The sequence below is a fragment of the Pavona decussata genome, unplaced genomic scaffold (assembly GCF_977016875.1).
Source record: "Pavona decussata unplaced genomic scaffold, jaPavDecu1.1 SCAFFOLD_195, whole genome shotgun sequence".
Classification (NCBI taxonomy): domain Eukaryota; kingdom Metazoa; phylum Cnidaria; class Anthozoa; order Scleractinia; family Agariciidae; genus Pavona; species Pavona decussata.
The window spans coordinates 2,643,282-2,663,977 of record NW_028145604.1 but is presented as its reverse complement, the minus strand read 5'-3'; the positions used below and the strand labels follow the sequence as shown (position 1 = coordinate 2,663,977).

The 20,696-nt window shown below is 39.0% G+C and overlaps 4 protein-coding genes across 5 annotated transcripts; 1 reads left to right on the top strand and 3 right to left on the bottom strand.

The window, feature by feature from the left end:
* Positions 1-681: 681 nt before the first annotated feature.
* On the bottom strand, positions 682-4,321 carry LOC146461760 (small ribosomal subunit protein uS15). The gene is made up of 7 exons (XM_085086766.1): positions 4,203-4,321; positions 3,967-4,015; positions 2,206-2,284; positions 1,763-1,846; positions 1,532-1,617; positions 978-1,078; positions 682-767 (listed from the first exon to the last, which is right to left on the bottom strand). Exons 1-7 carry the CDS (start codon positions 4,223-4,225, stop codon positions 734-736), a joined length of 456 nt encoding a protein of 151 aa, XP_084942892.1. The 5' UTR covers positions 4,226-4,321; the 3' UTR covers positions 682-733.
* A 1,491-nt stretch (positions 4,322-5,812) lies between these two features.
* Positions 5,813-9,355, bottom strand: LOC146461759 (uncharacterized). The gene has a single exon (XM_085086481.1). It carries the CDS (start codon positions 9,217-9,219, stop codon positions 6,982-6,984), a length of 2,238 nt encoding a protein of 745 aa, XP_084942607.1. The 5' UTR covers positions 9,220-9,355; the 3' UTR covers positions 5,813-6,981.
* A 9-nt stretch (positions 9,356-9,364) lies between these two features.
* Positions 9,365-16,172, top strand: LOC146461758 (proteasome subunit alpha type-2). Of its 2 annotated transcripts, XR_014857315.1 has the most exons (9): positions 9,365-9,447; positions 10,378-10,454; positions 11,076-11,208; positions 11,321-11,443; positions 13,004-13,085; positions 13,615-13,688; positions 14,704-14,761; positions 15,233-15,997; positions 16,029-16,172. XR_014857315.1 is itself a non-coding variant. In XM_085086482.1 (8 exons), the coding sequence occupies exons 1-8, from the start codon at positions 9,410-9,412 to the stop codon at positions 15,350-15,352; spliced, it is 705 nt and encodes a 234-aa protein (XP_084942608.1). In that variant the 5' UTR covers positions 9,365-9,409; the 3' UTR covers positions 15,353-16,172. The 2 variants fall into 2 exon arrangements, 1 of the variants encoding a protein (XP_084942608.1); XM_085086482.1 differs by having other exon boundaries at positions 15,233-16,172.
* On the bottom strand, positions 16,157-19,137 carry LOC146461757 (uncharacterized). Its single transcript, XM_085086483.1, has 3 exons — positions 18,639-19,137; positions 17,546-18,239; positions 16,157-17,111 (listed from the first exon to the last, which is right to left on the bottom strand). The coding sequence occupies exons 1-2, from the start codon at positions 18,736-18,738 to the stop codon at positions 17,962-17,964; spliced, it is 378 nt and encodes a 125-aa protein (XP_084942609.1). The 5' UTR covers positions 18,739-19,137; the 3' UTR covers positions 16,157-17,111; positions 17,546-17,961.
* Positions 19,138-20,696: the final 1,559 nt, after the last annotated feature.

The following is a 20,696-nucleotide window of genomic DNA, read 5'->3' as shown; positions in this document are numbered from 1 at the left end:
TCTTGGGATAAGCATTGAAGAAAAAAAAAAGGTTTAAATTGAATTTATGAAAGCCTGCAATCTTCTTACAGGGATGTCTAGATTTAAGAAAATGTAATCAACCTTAAAAATCTTGTAGTTTTGTTTTGCAATGACACAGCTACTGTGTCCTGTATCCCTCTTCCTGAATACCTGCGCATCCCTTTTGTGAACATAAAGTTCTCTTTTTCCCATGGTAATATTATAGGAATATAACAGAACATTTTAACAATGCATCCAAAATGTACCTGTTATCAAATTAATACAAATTTTCGAAAGGTTATGTTTTTACATGTATTTTCCAGTAATTAATGTGAATTCCCGTGTGGTATATGTTTACATGCATTTAATTAATGCAAATTTTAGGCTGCATGTCACCTTTTGAGGAGACTGAAAAATGGGAAGACAGAAAGGGTGATGGACATTTTGCGCAAGAAAGTAGAATTGAGCTATCCCCTTGAAGATAACGATTGTCACATTGACGAATGTAAAGACATTAATTTTAAAATCAATATTGAATGACAATGTGTCGACTGACTCTGACGGAGAAGTATACGACATGTAACTTCGCTGGAAATAAAGGTGTCTTAAAATTCACGTTAATAAGTTATTGTTGATTTCTTATAAGGTAAGCACAACTTTAGACAACCAGTAAAAACAATATTTGTGAACTCACAAAGAGGATTTTATTGAATATAATGTGTACATTCTTTGTTTACGCAACCAAAGTGGAGGCTGTTGATGACTCACTGCAACAAAAGAGGAACAAAAATTATTGATTGAAAGCTACTCTCATAAACAACATCAGACTTAAATATTCAGTGACATGAATGTTCAGTATTGGAAAGCAAAGTCACACTGTATCATGGAGGTATTTCCAGTGAGTCTTTTTAAAATCATCTATTGTTTGAAACTCCTGAAATATCTAAATTACTAATAGAGCAAAAACAATTTCTTACTATTTCCAGTTTGCAGGCAAAACCCTCTTGGTCTTGTAGTAACGGGCCAGACGATGAATCCTGCTCTCAATAAGGATAAGCCTGAATTTGGAATCCTTGTCCTATAAATAAAGAAAGATTTGAAAAGGTCTCAATTTACCATATTCCAGCCCCTGAATATATGCTGAAACTGCAAGGTTCAGCTTTCAAAAAATTGTCCCTACTGTTTAACTGAACTTAAAGACGTGGCTGAGAAGGAAGTTACTGATATCCTCTTGCTTCAAAAATGTACAATGAATATACATGTACATGGCAAGTAGGGTATTTGTCAAGCAACTTTCTTCCTCGTATTGCAATGCTTGTTGTAAGTAAACATTTTACACCATTGTCCCCTGTGAAATTTCTAGCAATCTCTCCTAGACTTGTCTCTTAATTTTTTACTTAATCACTGTGTAGCTAAGTTCTGCAAAAAACTGTGAAAGAGAACTCTCCTGAACACAAGCAACAGTTGCAAGAGTCAGATGACCTGCTCAGATCCAAATCACTCCCTAAATACAACAGAATTCTTTACCAACCTTTCGGTGCTTTTCAAGATGCTTACGAACAGCAACTGCTTTTTTGATGAGGAAATAGAGATCCTCAGGAAGACTTCCTGCCAAACCTAACAAGAAAAAGAAGACACTGGTTTACATGTAGGTTGAAACATGCAAAGTGTTTACATGTAGGTTGAAACATGCAAAGTGTTAAAAGACATGACATCAAGTGCTCTTTTAGTTTACTGTCAAGTATTAACATTGTATATGTACCTTTAGCTTTAAGGATCCTGAGAATCTTGTTTCCTGTTATGTAGCGAACTTGAGCAACACCATGCGAGTCACGCAAGATCACACCTATTTAGACACAAATTTATAAAGTATTCAAAAAATTTCAGCATCCTGGATTGAACTCACTTCTACCATGCAATTCCTATAATAAATGAAAAGGTTTTTTTTGTGAACTGTTCATATATTTATTTTGTAGCTACAATTTACAATACAATCAATAACAGTCCTTCGCATTAAGATTACACACACACACACGATGCATACACGAAAAGTTGATGTCCCCTTTTAATCAACTCCACAAAACTATTGTGAAGTGCTACGAGATACATGTAACTAAATTCTTATCCATCATGTGATGATTCAACTTATCAGTTCTGTTAACACCATAAAGGTCTGCACAAAATAGAATTGTTCTTCATACTAACCTATCTGAGAAGGAGTCAGGCCCTTCTTGGCTAACTTGTATATTTGTTCCTTTACATCATCTGATGTCAACTTGAGCCACTGGTACACAAAACAAGACAAAAATAAATGCAGTGAACCCCCAAAACAACACTGAGAAGTGAAGAATTAAATTCATTGTATGTAGAACTGGGCTGTGAAATTTAAAACAGCACTGATTTGATTCCACACATTTTAATGTAACCTGGTTATTAGAGACACCTTCTGAAAGTCTTTACTTTTGATTTGTGGATCCTCTGTACACTGCTTTAGTTTGTTTTGCTTGAGAGTTTGGAAGTTCCAAGAGGCCACTAAAGCGCCTACATGAGGAAATGTTATGACAACCACCCGTAGACACTAAGGCCCTGTTTATATGGAGAAAAGTTGTCCTAGGAAAGAGGGTCACCCTCCTAGCTAAATTAATTTCAGAAAGCATTTATACGAGAAAAAAGTCGACCCCTTTGCCTGAGCCAAGAGCTGGCTAATGCATGTTCTGATTGACTTGTCTTGATGGGGTTGACCCAACTGGGCTAGCCAGAAAAAGGGTGACCTGCAGTTCTAGCCAACATGAAATTTACCAAGTTTTGCAAGGAAATGTAGGAGAAGTTGGCTTGCCCAGGGAGATTGGGAAGGCAAGTGACCCTTGTACTTCAGACAACTTTTCTCCATATAAATGGGGCCTAATTCCTTCACCATAGGAAGCGTAGGTAATTTTTTCTTACCCCAAAACCTATGAGGTATCGCTTTACACCAAAGGCCATGATGGTGTGTCAGGACGGTGAGCGATTTGGAAACCCACACCAAAGATCTTTGGTGCTACCAACATAAAATGCAGCCTAGTGTCGAGAGACGGGAATTTGAACAAGTAACTCTTGAAAAGGTCAAACATTAGAGCATCACCAGTTACAAATCAGAATAAACATTTACGAACGAAAATCATCCTACAAATTCTACAATAACAGAGCAGAACTTGAGACTGCTTAGAAACTACGAATATGTAGTTCAGTTTAAACCATAACAGGAAGACACTCATGCCAACTCTCCCGGATTATCCGGGAGTCTCCCGGATACGGAACCAATCTCCCGGTCTCCCGTACGGGTGACTAAACCTCCCGGATAAAAGCGACTTGGCGTCTTATTTGTATAATAGGCCAGTATTTCAACTCAAATGTTCCATAAATTTAAGAAATATTGTGTCATGGCTACATCTGCATACCTGTTTTATCCGATTTGCCACAAACTTTGACGGAAACCAAAGAAAATACGCTTTTTGTCATCATTGCAATATAAACGACTTTCTGATTAAATAAACGTTCAACCAATTAAAGAGCAGGACAAAAAAAGCTCTAGTAATGTTCGAATTTTGTGCCAACAAGGTGGGGGGGGGGAGGGGGGGGGTAAGTGCATCAATTTTTCTTAGGGGGAGGGTAGGGTAATAAGGAAGGGGGGGGGGTGCTCAGAAGAAAAAATCTCCAGATTTCAGATCTTCAGAGGTTGGCATCTCTGGGAAGAGTAATAGTGATAATAAGCTATAGTATATACAGACAAATCCTTCAGTCACACATCTGATTTCCAAACTTAACGCTTTAAGTTAAAGCCTAAATCGGATCACGACTCGAGCTCAACAACAAACCTTTTACTCTATAACTTACACACTTTACGTAAAGCAAAGCTTTGAAATTAAAAGTAACGTGTATTTTGCAACAAAAGAAGGCAAATCGACAGAAGAGGCATCTGTTTCTTACCGTCGGAACAGTTCGGCGGTACGGCAAAGCTGAACCAGATATACCTTTCCTTTAACAGAAATCATAAATTTTGTTAGAAGATATGAGCAAAAACACACGATTTAATTTTACAACTCTCAAAATCCACGAAATTCAAAGGCCGGTTTGAGTTACCATATAACAAACAACTAGGTTTATCTTCCTTCTAACATTTCCCTGAAATATTCTATGGACATAATCTCCCGCTGTCAACTTACCCTGGAGCGTGAAGACGACCCATTTTGGCAGTTTCCTTGTAGCTGTTATTTCGCTACCACTAATTCCAAGATGGCCGCAGAAAAAGAGAACGAACTCACGTGTCGGCGAACTTTTATTTCCCAGAATTCCAGCGGGGAGAAACTCGCTCGGGCCTAGTCCCTCGGCATGCCGAGGTTGATTGTTCTTCTAATAATGGTCTTAGTTTTCCTTCACTTTCATAAAACTTCCCAGGTTGTCCGCACAATTTGGGGTTAAAATATTAGCTGATTGCAGAGAACATATCAAAAGTTCGTTTCATCCATTAGTGAGAGTTTGCATCTATGCTAGTTTGAGAGGTGGGAGTGGCGGTTGGGGGGGGGGGGGGGGGGAAGCAGGGGTGTGTGACAGCCCAAATGAAAGCTTCTTAGGAGGCCGACCTCTTTAGTAGGCATTGGAAAACATACACAGTGAAGGTCAACTTCCTCACATAATTATAATAATGTTGAAACAAAGGAAGTTTTGTAGTAAGGTAAAATCTGATCTCTAGTAGTTGTAGTCATAATATTGCTCCATGTGAGTAGCATGGTAATGATCTCTTCACATGCCAGGGAGGAGAGACCCTGAGAATGCAGTTGACATCTACAGCCTTACCACAGAAGTACGTTTTTCTTTAGAGCTCTTTAGATCACCATTATGCTCTCAAAATTCCAATAAGTTGTTGAAGGAAAGTATGAAGCTAAAGTATTCAGCAACAAACTTTCCTTCAAAAACTTAACCTTCTAAGGCTTTTATTCCTTCAACCTTCCATGGGGGGTATGGTATACATATCTGTACTATGAATAATATATTTCATCCAGAGGCAGTCCAAAATACAGTCCAACTTTCTGTGACTGGGCTCTCTTGGGGCAAACACTGAAAGTGTAAAAGTTTGCCAAAGAGCTACTATCACCAAGTGTAGAACGAGGAACTCCCAGATGCTAAATATTCCTTTGTATTAAACAGCCACAGGGCAAAGAACTTTCTACTTCAGGACAGTCAAACTCTGGAACTCACTGGATTCTTCTCTTAAGTTGAAACCGACACTACAAGACTTCAAACATTGCCTAAAGAGAAGCCTTGTCTCAAACTTTTTAGTGACTTAATTGCTCCACTTTTGTTATTTTTTATTTCATTAATTAATTAATTAATTTATTAATAATTAATCGGTTTGATTAAGTCATTTTACTTTCCAGTTAATTAGTTAATTAATTTATTTGTATATAGTATTAATTACCTCTTTATTCTGAGAAGCCCATTTAGGACGAATAAACTATGTATGCATGTGGTGGTGGAAATAAAGGGCAAGGAAGGAAGTGGGGAAAGAAGAAGTGCAAAGTGAGATTCCCCAAGGTTGCAGGAAGTCAAGTTCTTAGTTTTTATTTTATTTACAAATACAAAACACATACAAGAAAGATTGTACACAAAAAAGAAAAGTGCCAAGCAAGCCTAAAAAGGAAACAGAAGGCTTATAATATTAGGTTTTCTGGTTGAAAAATTTGAAAGACATCATAAATTACTAAATATGAAAATGCATACAAGGAAAGGAAATCACTGTACATAGGAAGAAGATATCCAAAAATTACAAACGAAATGGGACAAATAAGAAAAACATTTTATTTTGCAGCACTTTCTAGTATTTTTATTTCTACAAGGCAAGCACAGAGGCAGGACCCACCAAGACCACAAAAGATCAATAATAATTAAATTACACATTCTAGGTATACATGGCAATTCTCTTTATATTGAAACATTTTAATGAATCAAAATAACAAAAAAAATATGAAATTCACAAGAATAGGTCAAGAGTATCTTACCTGTTAATTAAAAAAGGAAAAAACACGGTGACTTGAACATTCACCTCAAAATAATTATAATGCTAACAGACTAGAAATGTGACAACAGCTAAATGACAAGTAGAGGTTATACTTCTTTCTAAAGCCCCAGGAAGAGCAATAGCATTGAAGTGTTCAGGCTTCAATAGTATAACAGGTCAATAATCCTGGGGTTAAGTTAATAAAACTTTTACAGATGTAGTTGCAAACTGGGCCCTTGGTTTTACATATAAGGCACACAAAAACAAACTCAATGAAATTTCAAAAACGAGTTCAACAACATTAAGCATCAGTAAAGGCTTCTAAAAATGCTTATTATATAGGCATAGCTGAACTGGTCTGTGCTGAAAAGGCACATTCTAATCAGCTCCGTGAACAGTTTGAATTTTCCTGTACAGACCACTAAGATGGACCGCTTGCATTAAAATGTATGTTTGAAAGGAGCAAAGTGTTTCAATTTTGACAAAAAACAAAGCAAAAATTGTTTTAAATTAAGCTTATGAAGTAGAAACTGTTCAACTGCCATGTCAGAGTTTTTACTTTCTTGCACTTTTTCTTGCACTGCTTGAACATAAACAAGTTTCACACTGACTAGAAAGCAACAAGGGAGATAGTCTATAATTTTATAATAAAAACCTTATTGAACTAGCTTGTTAAGTCTGTATTAGGAAAATATTGGTCTCACCCTTTTTTTCTTGGCAAGTTTATGGACTGAGCCGAATAATGTGCAAAATAATAAAAAAAAATTGACCAATATTTTCCCAATAAGGACCTCATGCTAGTTCAATGACATATACTTACTGAATTAATTTTTCTGCATAAGCATGTAATAACAAGGGCCCAGTTAGCGGCAAGTGCAAATGTTTTATCAAATCGGACCATGGTGTTTGGAGTTCCTTACATCGCTGCAATTTGATCACTGACTTGATCACTTGGCAAACTGTTTCCAGTGCTCGCTAATGAAGTTCTTACATTTCCTAATATGTGAATGACTTGCTGAGCTATGCATTAATCTAGTACAAAAGGGGCACAGCACATGGCCAACCTCTCTAATATGCTCTATCAGTTTTTCTACTTCCTTGCACTTCTTTCCACATCCTTGACACGTGTTAGGCTCTCCATGTACAACATCTACTGGAGTTGCAGGATTCAGCGCTGGGCATTCTCTCTTATGTCTCTTGGATATCTTCACCATAAAATGTTCTCCGCACTTGCACCTTGGATGAATTTTAATATGCTGAACGAGGGCATTCTCATCCTTCACTTTTTTGTTACAAACATAACAGGCGGTGGTCTTTCCAGGCTTCTTAACATCTTCATTATTATTATTATGACAGGCGGTAGTCTTTCCAGGCTTTGCAACATCTTCATCGTTGGCAAAACAGTTCACTTCCTGGACCTTGCCTGTTTGACCATACATGCCTTTTAGGTGCTGGTAAATTTTCAATCCTATCCAAGCATCTAATGCTGCATAGTTAATCTGTTTAACTGTGAGAGGGTACTTTTCCCAGTTACTCTTGGAGACAGACTTTGGCTTGTCAAGTTGAATTCCAAGGAAACGCAGGGCAAGAGATTGTAGTCCAAGCTTCTGTGATGCTGGGATGCCAACACTCTTAGCCAATGTTTGAGTATCCACTAATCCAACACATTTCAATCCTGTATCGCGCTTTAGTTTAGCAACATCCTGCAAAATCCCACTCCCAACTTTCAAGATCTTCTCATCACTCAAAACAGATGCAAGCAGCTTTGTGGGTGTCTTCATGTTCCAAAGATGTAGAACTAGGCAAGAGCTTTCTACCCCTAACTGCAAGACAGCGGTTTTGTTCTCTGTACCCCCTTTCTTTTTGCTTACATACTGAGGTTTCCATTCAATGTCAAATCCAACTGCACAAACAGAGCAATCAATGATGTTATTTCTCAGCCAGGCTTCTGCCTCAACTGGGTCTGTAGTGTACACCACTTCCACCCCTTCTGCTGGGTAAGGTAATGAATGAAACAATGTGTGATTTCCCGCAGAGACAAGCCTGTTTCTACTTGACTTCTGTTTTGAGGTACAAGCAGCATCTTCAGCAGAATTTTGAGTGTTACAAGTCACTGTTGAATCAGATGGATGGTTCACTGGAAATTTTCTCCTGGAATTATTTGTTAAAAGTTGGCGGAGATCATCATAATCATTTGTCATGTTACGAGCAGATGATTCAACAGGCAATCTTCTCCCATAAGTCTCCTTTTCAGCATGGTGTGTATCTTCAGTATGTTTAAGTGTGCTGTCAATCATGGCTTGATCAGACAGGTGACTTCTTTCATTACTGTCTGCTGCATAACGAGGGTGATCTTCATTATATCGCATGCTGTAAAATGATGTTTCAACAGGGGCATTCCTATTACAGTGCCTATCTGTAAAGTGATATTCATCTCCAACATCCCTTGGTCTATTGTGAATGGATGTTTTCTCTCTGGTCTTTCTTCCATAATTCTGCCTTGATGCTTCGTATGCATCAGGGTGGAGATCTAAAGACTGATGGGCTGGCGCATTTCTCCCGTGATTCTCTGCAGCACGACGAGCATCTTCAACATAACTTGATACATTGTGAACCAAAGCTTCTTCAAATTGCTGATTTGTAGGGATGCTCCTTCCACAAGCTTGGTTTGCAGAAAATGCAGAATGATGTGAGTTTGAAGAATACTGACTCAATAGTTTAGGATATTTCCGAGGAGCTTCACTTTCATCATAACGAGTTCCCCAAGTACCTTCCTTATGTTCATCAAATTCTGATTTAACGCGCACAAACATCTCCTGGTCAAACCTTTCTCCTGTCCTGTCAACCCAAAACCCTTCGTTTGGTACATAACCTGACGAGTCACTCGTCTCTAGACGAGGTGAACAGCCATCCTCTTCATATGTGTCTGTTTTCTCTTTCTTGATCTTATACACAGGAACATAGAACTGTGACATCTCTTCGGTTGTGCTGTCACTAAATTCTACTGCGTTGGTCCTGTGAATGCGATCGTTTATATCTTCTGCTCTTCGGCGTAGAAGATAATCCCAAGCTCTTTCTCCTGCACTGGTTTCTGTTTTTGAAACACTTGATGAAGACGGGAGGTCGTCATCCGTCTCCGCTGTTAGTTTACGAACTCTGCTATATGCCCCATACCTGAAGCTCATGATTCTTAGTGTTACCTTCGATGCTCCGACGAATATACAACTAAAAGCCTTCCAGCTTTCTTCATGCAATTTTCACTTTCAACGTGAGAGAAACACCAAGTGACCGCCCCTTGGCAAATATCGTCGAGTACTGGGTACCATAAAACGCTGAGTCAGTACGCCGCAGTGTATTGTGGTCATTACTTCCAAAATGACGGAAAGATACAGCTTTAGTTTGACAACTTTCAGGTAAATTTTACCACTTTTATGCCATACTTTTGGTGTACAAAACCAAACAGAATACAATAGTACAATTCAGGTAGCTTTCTGCGAAATTATACGAAGATTTTACGCGAAAACATCCAGTACATCGGTCCTAGAAGTTTTGATCCACAGACGAAAATTTTACCATTCAACAAGAAATCCAATCACATTGTCTTGCTGTATTTGTCTTACCTTTGATGCTAAACTATGAACTTTGATATAAATTTTGTACATTTATCAAACAATTGTGAGTCGTGAATTTTGCAGAAATTGTCCATTCACTTACAACATAAGCTCAAATCGTACAGTTTTGAACTGATCATGACCTTTAAGAACAGCACGTGTCGGGTGTCTGGATATAATTTTCACTGTTTGATCAAGAAACAAGGCAACTTTTTAAAGAATCTGAATAGTGATAAACTATCTTGTGGATTTGAAGACCTTTAGGACCCGGCCAAACGAATGCAACATGTTGATGCAACGCCGTCCAACATTGTTGAAGCCAACATGTTACACTCATTTGGCCACCATGTTGTACGATGTTGGGTGATGTTGAACAAAGCTTGATTTCCTTCAAACATCGTCTTCAGCATCGTCCAATATTTCATTTGTCCTCAGGTATGCACAACAATGTTGCATTATAATAATGCAACATTGTTGTGCACAATTTTTGACCACCGTGTTCAACATTGTTGAATGCGCACATACCCACTAAGCTGACTTTGCAATATCTGTATCCATGGCAATGATTTGTCCTTTATATGTGCTTCGCACGTTGCTGTGTCACATGTATTTTAGTTTAACTTTGATGAGTTATTTGTGCAAAGTAGTTTCTATGATCATCACTGAGTTATTTTCATGCTTGTCGCTACCTAATTAATTGTTTGTTGTCTTTTCCCCTCTCCCTGTCTCTAGTCCTTCTGGCAAGCTTGTCCAGATAGAATATGCTTTGGCAGCAGTTGCTGCAGGAGGACCTTCTGTAGGAATTAAAGGTAATTCTGCAACAGTCCATGAAAGTGTTGTTATAATCAGGAACAGATCCCCATCTACAGAGAATGGACACCTGGGAATGGCCAGGGATAGACCCTCAGGGGAGGGGGTCTAACTTTTTAATTTTTTAATTCAAAAAAGCTTTGAAACAACACCAAATAAGTAAAAAAAAAATGAAATAAAATACATTGCAAATTACTTTTTTCAGAGTGACAATGTTTTTAGCACAGAGCACTAATTTGGGACACTCAAGATTAAAGAACCAACAACAAATTCAACCCATGTATGAAAAACTGAACGCGGGCTACATTGGTGGGAGACAAGTGCTCTCACCACTGCACCATCTCTGCTCCCCAGGGGAGCAACTCTAAGTCTATAGCTTATATTGAACTATAGATGAAATCATAGTACATGTGTATTATAAGAGAATGTATAAAATGTTGCAATTTTCAAACAAGCCAGCCATGTGACTTTGTAGAACCCCTCCATGTTTTCAATGGGCTATTTGAGGCTCATATATATTGATAATAAAACACAGCTTATAGTGGTTAATGTATGAAAACTATGATGGGTTATGCATGATTGTGTTGTTTTCTAATACTGCCTTGTTTTCGTTCATCAAGCCTCCAACGGAGTGGTTCTTGCTGCTGAAAAGAAACAAAAGTCAATTCTCTACGATGACAGCACAATCAACAAGGTTGAGATGGTCACAAAAAGTGTTGGGATGGTTTACAGCGGAATGGGTCCAGACTACAGGTTTGTATGCACTGAGTACAACATAATATTTTGTTATTTTTTTATACCATACATAAAAGTGCAAGTTCGTATGAAACTCCAGTGAAATAACTTCAATGTTTCTTATTTTCAGAGTTTTAGTGCGACATGCAAGGAAGATTGCACAGCAGTATTTTCTCATGTATCAAGAAGAAATCCCAACAGCACAACTGGTTCAAAAACTTGCATCTGTTGTACAAGAATATACTCAGTCAGGGTGAGAAAGTAATAAAAAAATAAACCCAAATTTTAACGTGTTTAACAATGCAAATGGTTAGTTTAGGCCATCCCAATAAAATGTTTTGTTTCCCATCGCCCCGTCTCTTGTGATGGTGGGTCGGTCAGTCGGGCAAAAGGAAAAAAAAAAAAATGAATGCTTGAAGGGGTCTGGGTTCCAGAGAAGGCCAGGCTGCTAAGTAAGAAAGCCTGATTTCAAAGTCAACTCGAAAACGTGGTCTTTTCGTTCATTATTCGTAGTATCGTCACATCATACCAATTGTTGTTAATAAAACAAGATCGTGTGCTTGTAAATTAAAGTATTTGCTTCTTTGAATAGTGATTTTTGTTTTACTTTTCAAAAAAAATGGGTCGGTCGGGTGATGGGAAACGAAACATTTTATTGGGATGGCCTTATGCTTGCTTTTCTGTGAAGTTGTTATTAATAGCAGTTTGTGACTGGTGTATAGAATGGCCTGTAGAAAAGAACTGCGTGCGGATAAGCGCTATATAAGTGTTATTATTATGATGAGCAAATTTTGGATTTATTACTTTTCTTGAAATCTCACACAATACTTTAAAAACATGGATATTTGAAAAAAAAAAACTAGCATAGGATAAAACATAACTAACTAAACAAAATAATAATACCCATTAAGGTGGCCGAACACAGTTTGCGCGCGCCTTACAGATTCTGTTAGTGATGCTATTAAGCGCGCACTAGGGTTGTGGTAAACAAATTCTATCGATCCCTCGATGTTATACCAAATGGATCACAAAGGCGAGTTTTGCTCTTAAAGTAACTCAGTTTCTCGTTTGTGAATCCTTCTGCATTTATCACCGAACAAAGAAAGTGAGTTCACGAAGAGCTAAATAAATCCTTTTTGCATGCTTTATATCTCTGCTGAGAAAACCTAATTAAAAGCCACGCATGCGCATTTGACCAAAAAATTGTGACTGGTTGTATTAAGGGAAATGAACTGTTTTCTAAGGAACTGCTCGTTAGAATTTCGTGAAATTTGACAAAACAGTCGTTCTCTAAAAGCGTAACTCGCCTACAAACAAAAACCAAAATCTAACAGAGGGTTACTTCAAAAAACGCTAAAGTGTAAAAACAACATTTACAGGAGATCTCTCTGTTAAAATTACATGAAAGCAGCGTCACTATGTCAGTATTTTGTGGGTTTTTCTGGATACAAAAAATGGAAAAAATCTAACGAGTGCATTTTCTGAAAATTAAGAAAAACCATTATTTGTGGACGGTAAATAGCTTGCTGCGTTGCCGTGGCAACGGCACCTTACTCAACAAGAAGTATCAAAATTTATTCCTCCTTTGTTAATCTTGCACCATGCTAATTTCGGGTACCCAAAAGTACGTAGTTTTGAAATAATGTTTACTAACACCTGTATACTGGAAAACTGTGCTCGGCCACCTTAACATTAATGTGTCTGTCATACTTGATAAGGAAAGCCTTTTAGCCATCACACAAGATTTCTTCATATCTGTGTAGCTTGCAGATAAACTAGATAACATTTCAGTGCTTTTGTTTGTTTTTTTTAGTGGTGTTCGTCCTTTTGGAGTATCGCTGCTTGTTGCTGGCTGGGATGACGACAGACCTTATTTATTCCAGTGTGATCCTTCAGTAAGCCACATTGTATACTTTTTTTATAAGGCCTCACCACGCAACAAAGTGTGACCAGATTGTTGACTTTAAGTGTATATAGCTTGAAAACACAACACAGACTACAATAATAAACTATTATCAGTTTCAACCACTAAATGTCCGTCGCTGGACGTAGGCCTTCCCTATTGACCTCCACTAGACCACGTTTTGCGTGACACGGTGCCAGTACTTTGGGAAACTATCTAATATAAGTCGTCCCTCCATCTCGTCCTTGGTCTTCCTTGGTTCCTTGTGTGTCCCCGGGGCGTCCAGAACCTAATGCAGGTTGTCCAACGGTTATCTGTTCTTCTCGTTACATAACCAGCCCAATTCCATTTGCGTTTGCTTATCATTTCCATGATATATCATACTTTGGTTTTTTCACGTATCCATTGAGCTGTTTTACGATCTTGCAAATTATGTGATGTTTAACATGATTCTTTCATGTGCTCTGCATAGTTCTTAATTATTGTACATTTGTTATTAAACAAACCCTTCATTGTTTCAGGGTTCGTATTTTGCCTGGAAGGCCACAGCCATGGGTAAAAACTATGTCAATGGCAAAACATTTCTAGAGAAGAGGTAAATAAAATATATTTTTGTTTCAAGTTCATTGCTTCAAGTTAATGCACTATGCACTTTGATTTTGGAGAGGTGTGTGTGTGGGATACTTCTCTGGACTTTTTCTGGTGGTGTGCATCACAGTTCTTCTAAACCCTTCCCCTGTTTCAGACCAAATGTGTACCCATTTTCAGGCCTGGGGCCTGTTTCTCAAAAGTCCCGGTAACTTACCGGGCCTGATAAGTAAATTTTTAAAATTTTTTTCGCCAATTATCCAGTGATTACAGACATGGTACTTGGCCAATATTTTCATAGAATTATAAGATTTTAAAATTTAGTATTCAAAGCCAAAAAAAGTTGACTTCTGCTAAAAAACATTTATCACCAAAGACACTTTATCGGGCCCGGTATTACCGGATCTTTCAAGAAACGGTCCCCTGGTCTCTAAAATTCACACCCATTTTCAGACCTGGTTTCTAGAGTCCATACTGTTTTTGTCAATTCTGTACCCATTTTCAGGCTTTCAGGTTAAAATTTGTACCCTATTCAGACGAAAATGGCTCAGAAACCTTACCCTTGGAGCCACACACATCTATATAGCTTATATAGGAGAGTGGTACCCCACCCCCTAACGGTCATTGTAACAGTTTACTTACTGTTTCAAAAGCCAATCACATGCATCCTTCTGGGAGGTAGTTGATGACCCCCTATGAAAGGAGGCGTGGTCATCAAGGAGTTACCAGGCAGCATGGGAATTTTGTGGTCTTTTATTTCTGTAATTTTTTTGATTTTATCCTCAATCACTAAAAAAATGTTCCATGGGTATAACACAAGCTCCCAAAATGCCCAGTTCCCTGTTGGCTTGATGCCTCAACAGAAAGGGAAATTTACATAACTTTTTGATTGTTGACATTGGGACTTGAATGGTGGTGCAGTAGTTTATGGTGATCTAGGTACTTCATACAAAGGAATCCTACTGGCTATCTATATTTAGTTGGGTTATTAATTTTGTTTGTTTTATTCATCTTGATTCCAGGTACAATGAAAACTTGGAGCTAGAAGATGCCATTCACACTGCAATCTTAACCCTCAAGGTAAGTCACAGAACAAAGAAACAGTTTTGAAATGTGTCAACAATTTAGTTTTAAATTTGTTGATGTTTATTTTGTCATTAAATGCATTTGTAGTAAATGTTGTTAGGGATTTGATCTACTTTTCCATCTCCATCTGTCAAATTTTTAACCAGTGTAGATTCAGTGCACACTTGAAAGAGAAAGATTACCCAAAATGAAGGGATTTGACCCACTTTTTGGCCCAAGGAAGGGCATATTGACAAAAAAAGAGATGCACCACATCTGACCAGGATCCCAACACCAACTTAACAGTGTCAATAACAGTCTCTCAATATGTTCGTGAAGAGCCAAGTCTCCTTACCTGCTGTGGGGGAGGGGGGAGGGGGGAGGGAGGGGTGGGGGCAAGGGGGATCAAGGAAATAATATTGAGTGTATTTGGCAAAATCATCAGGTGCAAGAACATTTTGAGAGAGTCACCTTTCTGTTTTGCAGGAGAGTTTTGAAGGACAAATGACAGAAGACAACATTGAATTAGGAGTATGCAATGAACAAGGCTTCCGTCGTCTCACCCCTGCAGAAGTCAAGGATTACCTGGCATCCATTGTATCGTAGTGTAAAGAACATTTCTCTGATCAATATTGTGTGAACTGCAAAGCCTCTTCAGTCCTAGCTTGTATGAAAGCTTCCTTCTCCTTGAGCTGTTTCTAAGTCATTAACGGTGCAATTGTCTTTGATGGGCATTGTTCCCTTGCATGATGAATTTAGAGCCATTTGAATACAAAAATAATTATTTCCTGGATGTTTGTGTCAGAGAGAGTTTGAAGACTATTTGGGAATGTTGCTAACCTCAGTGTGAGGAAGCTCACTTGTTGAGCTTTTCATGCAGGTCTCTTGGTAGCAGAGCATGTGTTTAGGAACAAGTAAGAAGAATAGGTTGAGGTGGGGAGAGCTCTCTTGGTTTGCTCATCAATGACAGTGCCGCTTCAAAGGCCCATTCTCAGAAACCCAGGGACAGATAGTGGGGGACAAGTAAAAAGTCGACTATGAAAAGTCTTCAACCAATTTTTTCCAACCTGTTTTATCTTTTTCCCTTGGTCTCTGAGAATGCAAAGGCCTTGCATGAAAGCTCATCCAAGTAGGCTGGCTTACAGCAATTCAGATGTACCTTAAGTGTGGGCTGTGTCATAAGACAGAACCGGACTTCAACATCTTTTCTCCATTTAAGGCCAAAATTTGAAAGTAGTAAGGTCAAAACTAGTTAAGTTCTGGCTAACCTGCAATCATGCAGGTTAAGTTGTGGCAGTTGTAGTCAAATGATTGTGCAGTTAAAATGGTATGTTACAGTATCTCAGAAAAAGAGTTTTCGTACTTGCTAAATTGAGGTATGTAATTTAAAAAAGAACCTTGCAGAATAAATACTTCCTTGAGTTTAGTCCACTTGTCCTTATTTTTTGTGGAATGCATTACAGAACTATTCAACTATCAAGTAACCCCACAACCTACCTATAAAATAATACATTAATTTACTGCTGTCTTGATTGTGTTTGGGATAGTGAAATAAGTAAGTTATCCTTTGTATCTACAGTATTTCAGCTTTTACGGTTATTGAGAATGAATAGCCATTTCCTCTGCCTTGTGTGAATCAAAACCTAACCCCTATTTTAGACCAATGATTTCAGTCAGAGCTGAGGTTGGACTTTCAAAGTACGTCTCAGTTTGAAGCCAAAAAAAATATATAGCCCAAATGGTATTCGGTAATATGGTAACCCTGGCGGCGGGGGGGCACTAAAAAAAATTTAATACGGGGAGGCTCCGCCCCGAGGTCCGACCCCTTACCCTTTCATATACCATTTTTGGCAGAAAAGGTACCCTTTTCGTATACCTTCCATTGAAAAATAATGAAAGGCCCTTGTAAATACCTAACCGACAGGTTTCCCTACTCTTTCATATACTTCGACCCGTGAAATCCCTACCCTTTCATATACCTGAAGCGTGAAAAAGGTGTCCCTTTCGGGCGGAGCCTCCCAGTATAGGCCATTACGGGGAGTACCCCCCCCCCCCCCCCCATCCCTGACCGCTAAAATCTTCCTTCTTTAAACGCCAAAATGGTAATTGTCTATGCCCTAGCCTGAGTATCATGCCTGTCCCAGACAAATTACACCCTATGAGAACCAAATGGTGAAAATAAATCTAGCCCTTAATACAGGCCAAAACCTCTTTGGTAAGGTAGTGCCCACTTCTAAGGTTCAAGTGCTCCAACCAATGTTATGGCCCAAGTGGTATCCCGCAATCTCTTGGTACGAGGTGGAGGGCGTACTCCCTTACTTAGCTATTCATTATAGGTTTTGTTTTGCCAAAATGGTTAGACAACCTCGCCACCCGGGGGGGGTACTCCCCTATATAAGGTATATAGGTATGTGCCGCCCTAAAGGGTATGGTTTTTGAGCCGTTTTGGTCTGAAAACGGGTATAGATTTTGACAATTACGGTCTGAAATCGGGTCGGGTTTTTGGGGCGGGGAACATTAAAGAAAGCTTACAAACATATTTTTCTTCTCAGTACGTAACTGGAACGACTAACTGATAGCGAGAAAAAGAAATAGATTCCAGCTTACTTTTACTCCTTGCGTCAACTTCCGTTCGGCACTGATGCATAATTATCAGGTCTGAAAACGGGTATGAATTTTAGAGGTCAGGTCTGAAAACGGGTGTGGAAAATGGCATGTTTAGGTCTGAAATAGGGTCGGGATTTGAAGATCCGGGCGGCACACCCCCACCAAGAATTCCGAGGAGTACCCCCCCTGGGCCTCGCCAGTAGCTTGAGGGTTAGTGGTCTTTACATTTTTGGCCCGGAAAAGAAATTAGATTTTAGAGGTTACGTTAAAAATAGCCGGGGTATGGAAATCGTCTATTTTAGTCTGAATAAATAGTTTTAGGATTTTTTTCCTGGGCCGCACCTCTTTATAGAAAGTTCTAACGACCGTGACAATTTGATATCTCTAGATGTTTCACCATGCTGTTAGCTGCATGTCATCAAGTCCCTACACGTCTCTACCAGATCTTTCTCTTCACATCTGAGGTGTCATTGAATGTAATTTGATGTCTCGCAGTAGCGGGGTGCAATTGCATATGATCCACGCCGCACCAGACAATATTACATCCGTTTTGCTGACTTTCTCGAATTTTCCCGCGAAATTTTCGTACCATAGACTGATTTCCTATACTACACCAATGAAGAATTTGTTTCAAGTTCACGGTTAATATTATGTTCCGAACACAAACGATTTAACAGCCTTGAGACCACTGTGGCCAGAGTGTCAAACGGGCTGTCTCCGGTACAGGAACTAGCGCTCCTGTCAAGGCAGAGTTTGTAAGACTGTAGCATCAAACATACGAGCTTATCAGACTCGCTCTCCCTTTTCAGTTTGCTCTGGTATACGGCGGTACACATTTGTACGATCATCTTACAAGATTCCGCTAAATCTGCACCCAAAACAACCCCTGTGGAAAAAAAAAAGGAACAAAAAGTATGTTGCAAGCTTTCGAAAATGCGACAATTTAATAGACAAACGTTGCCCCGTGATTTCAAAGGCTTTTTTCAATCCACTTGCAATAGCCGGAAATCTCGTCCATCAGCTCAGACTATAAATTGGTCTTTAAATTAAAGCGAATTACGCGTGCGTGCGACGGAAAAGAAGAAAATAACGATTTCCCGATTCCTCGCAAAGTACCGGCAGTCTACGCTCCGGACTGGAGGATTTCTCAACCTTTTCCCCCACTCGCGTGTTTATACTATAATAGATGTGGCACTCCAACTGAAGACATGTTAGAAAATTTGTACTTTACACTTGTAGAGGCTACAAAATTATCACAGCATCGAGAATTTTCGCCGTAACTTACCTTCCTTTCTGCCCTGCCCTGAAGCGATTGCCACGAATGCGATACAGAGAAACAGAACTGTGAAATGTGCTTGAATGTTCGAGGAATACAGTCTTGCCATTGCTCGCACAGCGCACCAAGACCGCGTTGCTGGCGTCGACTTGCTTGCTCAAGTGACAAGTTCAAGAGTTTCTAAGCAGCTGAAATGAAACTGTTGTTTACTGTATAAATAGTGCCGCATTCCAGTTTATGCTACGAAGACATACAGCTGGGAGAAAACGGATAGTATGTCCGTCGTTTCGGGCACTGATTGCTGTCGTGTGAGAGGGGAGGGTAAAAGACGATCTAACTTTTCATATCTTTTCATGACCTAAACTTTGCTGTTTTTGAGTTTTAGCTTACTTACGTTAACTTTAACCCCATAAATAGTTATGATTTTGTTCATCTTACTCTAGAATCAGCAGTTTCTCGTTTGTTCGATTTCCCAAGGTGACCCACTCTGGAAGACATTGGAAACAACTGATCTCTTTTCTGCTTAAAGTTAAAATCTATGAGATTTCCGGAAAGGTCAATAGGATATCCGATATGTCATTGTAAGTCTCCTGTTTAAATCCCTCAAGTCAACATCCTTTTATCCCGATTTCACGATTGCACGCAAATCACGTGTCATTTTTTTTTAACCGGCCATGGACGATCGAACACGGCCACACTGTCAGCTTGGGGCATTTGTTGAGCTTGAGAGACGGGGGGGAGGTTATATTTTGCCCAGAAATAGGGTATACCATTAGTTCTTTTGACCAGAAAAATATTGATAAATTTTAGGAGTTAAATACTGGCCCGTTTTTCTAAACGGATTGCTGCGAAGGAGAGAGAAAAGAGCGTAAAAAATTGTGAGAAATGCACAAAAGGCCTCAATCTTTTTTTCCGCTAAGATTAACTTTTTTTGTATCTTTGTTTTTGTCATTGTTTTGTTGTTGTTGTTTTTTGTTGTTGTTGTTGATGTTGTTGTGCAGGACCCTTCTTTCGCTTCCAACAATCCTGGACAATCTGTTTGTCTGGAACAAGCCGCCTAGCCGGCTACTCTAAAATAGGATACGCAAAATCATGCAGTATATTTTGGTCTGAGTTGAGTTTGAATTTGAGATCAGCTCAGGTTTCTTTAAAATTCTTTGGAAACAAGCCGGAGAGAAACGTCGAAAGGCGCCCATATTAGTCAGATTCTCATATTCCAACAATACAGATTGTCTCTATCTTCGATTCTTCAGGTGTGTGACGTGAGCAGAAATCCGACCAGAAAATCCATTTGGATCTCCAATCAGATCCTCCCTCTGTTGAGGCGAAAGTTGAAACACAAAACAGTGCCGATTTATCGATTGTAGGAAGGAGCTGTACAAAGGCTATGAAAGAGAGCTATTGGAGTCTCGATGTGATGGTTGCGGGGTTGTTCATGTTACAGAGTACGGGAAAAGAATCAAAGAATCGGAAAATAGATAGAACGTTTAACACGACGATTGACTGATATAACTGAGATAAGCGGGTAATCTAGTATGATGAAGCTTATCGGAGTGAAATGCGTTTTGGATTCCAGGTCAAATCACGCTATTTCCGGTATCTTAAAAACATCCCTTTTCTTTCCGGGGAATGTTACACGAAACGCATTTTCTAAAAACACTTTGAAATAAAGTCGTTTATATTTCTGAGTTTTTATTACTGAGTTTAGAGATAGGCTATTAGAAAGCGTAAAATAATGTGTTTGTTTCGACTCTCGGGGATCGGAGTTTCAACTATTAACACATCAACCATAAACGAAAATGCTGCTGTTATACGTTTAATATAGCTGGAGACAGCTCTAATCAGCCACAAATAGAAACCAAGACAATAGGCAAGGCCGACACTAGTTACCTAGAAATGAAAAACTTAACGCGACAACGACCTGATAGAGTCCAAACTGAAAGCCAAAAAAGCAAACTCTATCATGTCGTTGTCGCGTGAAGTTTTTCAGTTCGACGTAGTTTCACCTAGAAATTATTATGGTGGTGGTATAAAATGATAATGGTGTAATTATGATAGGATGGGATG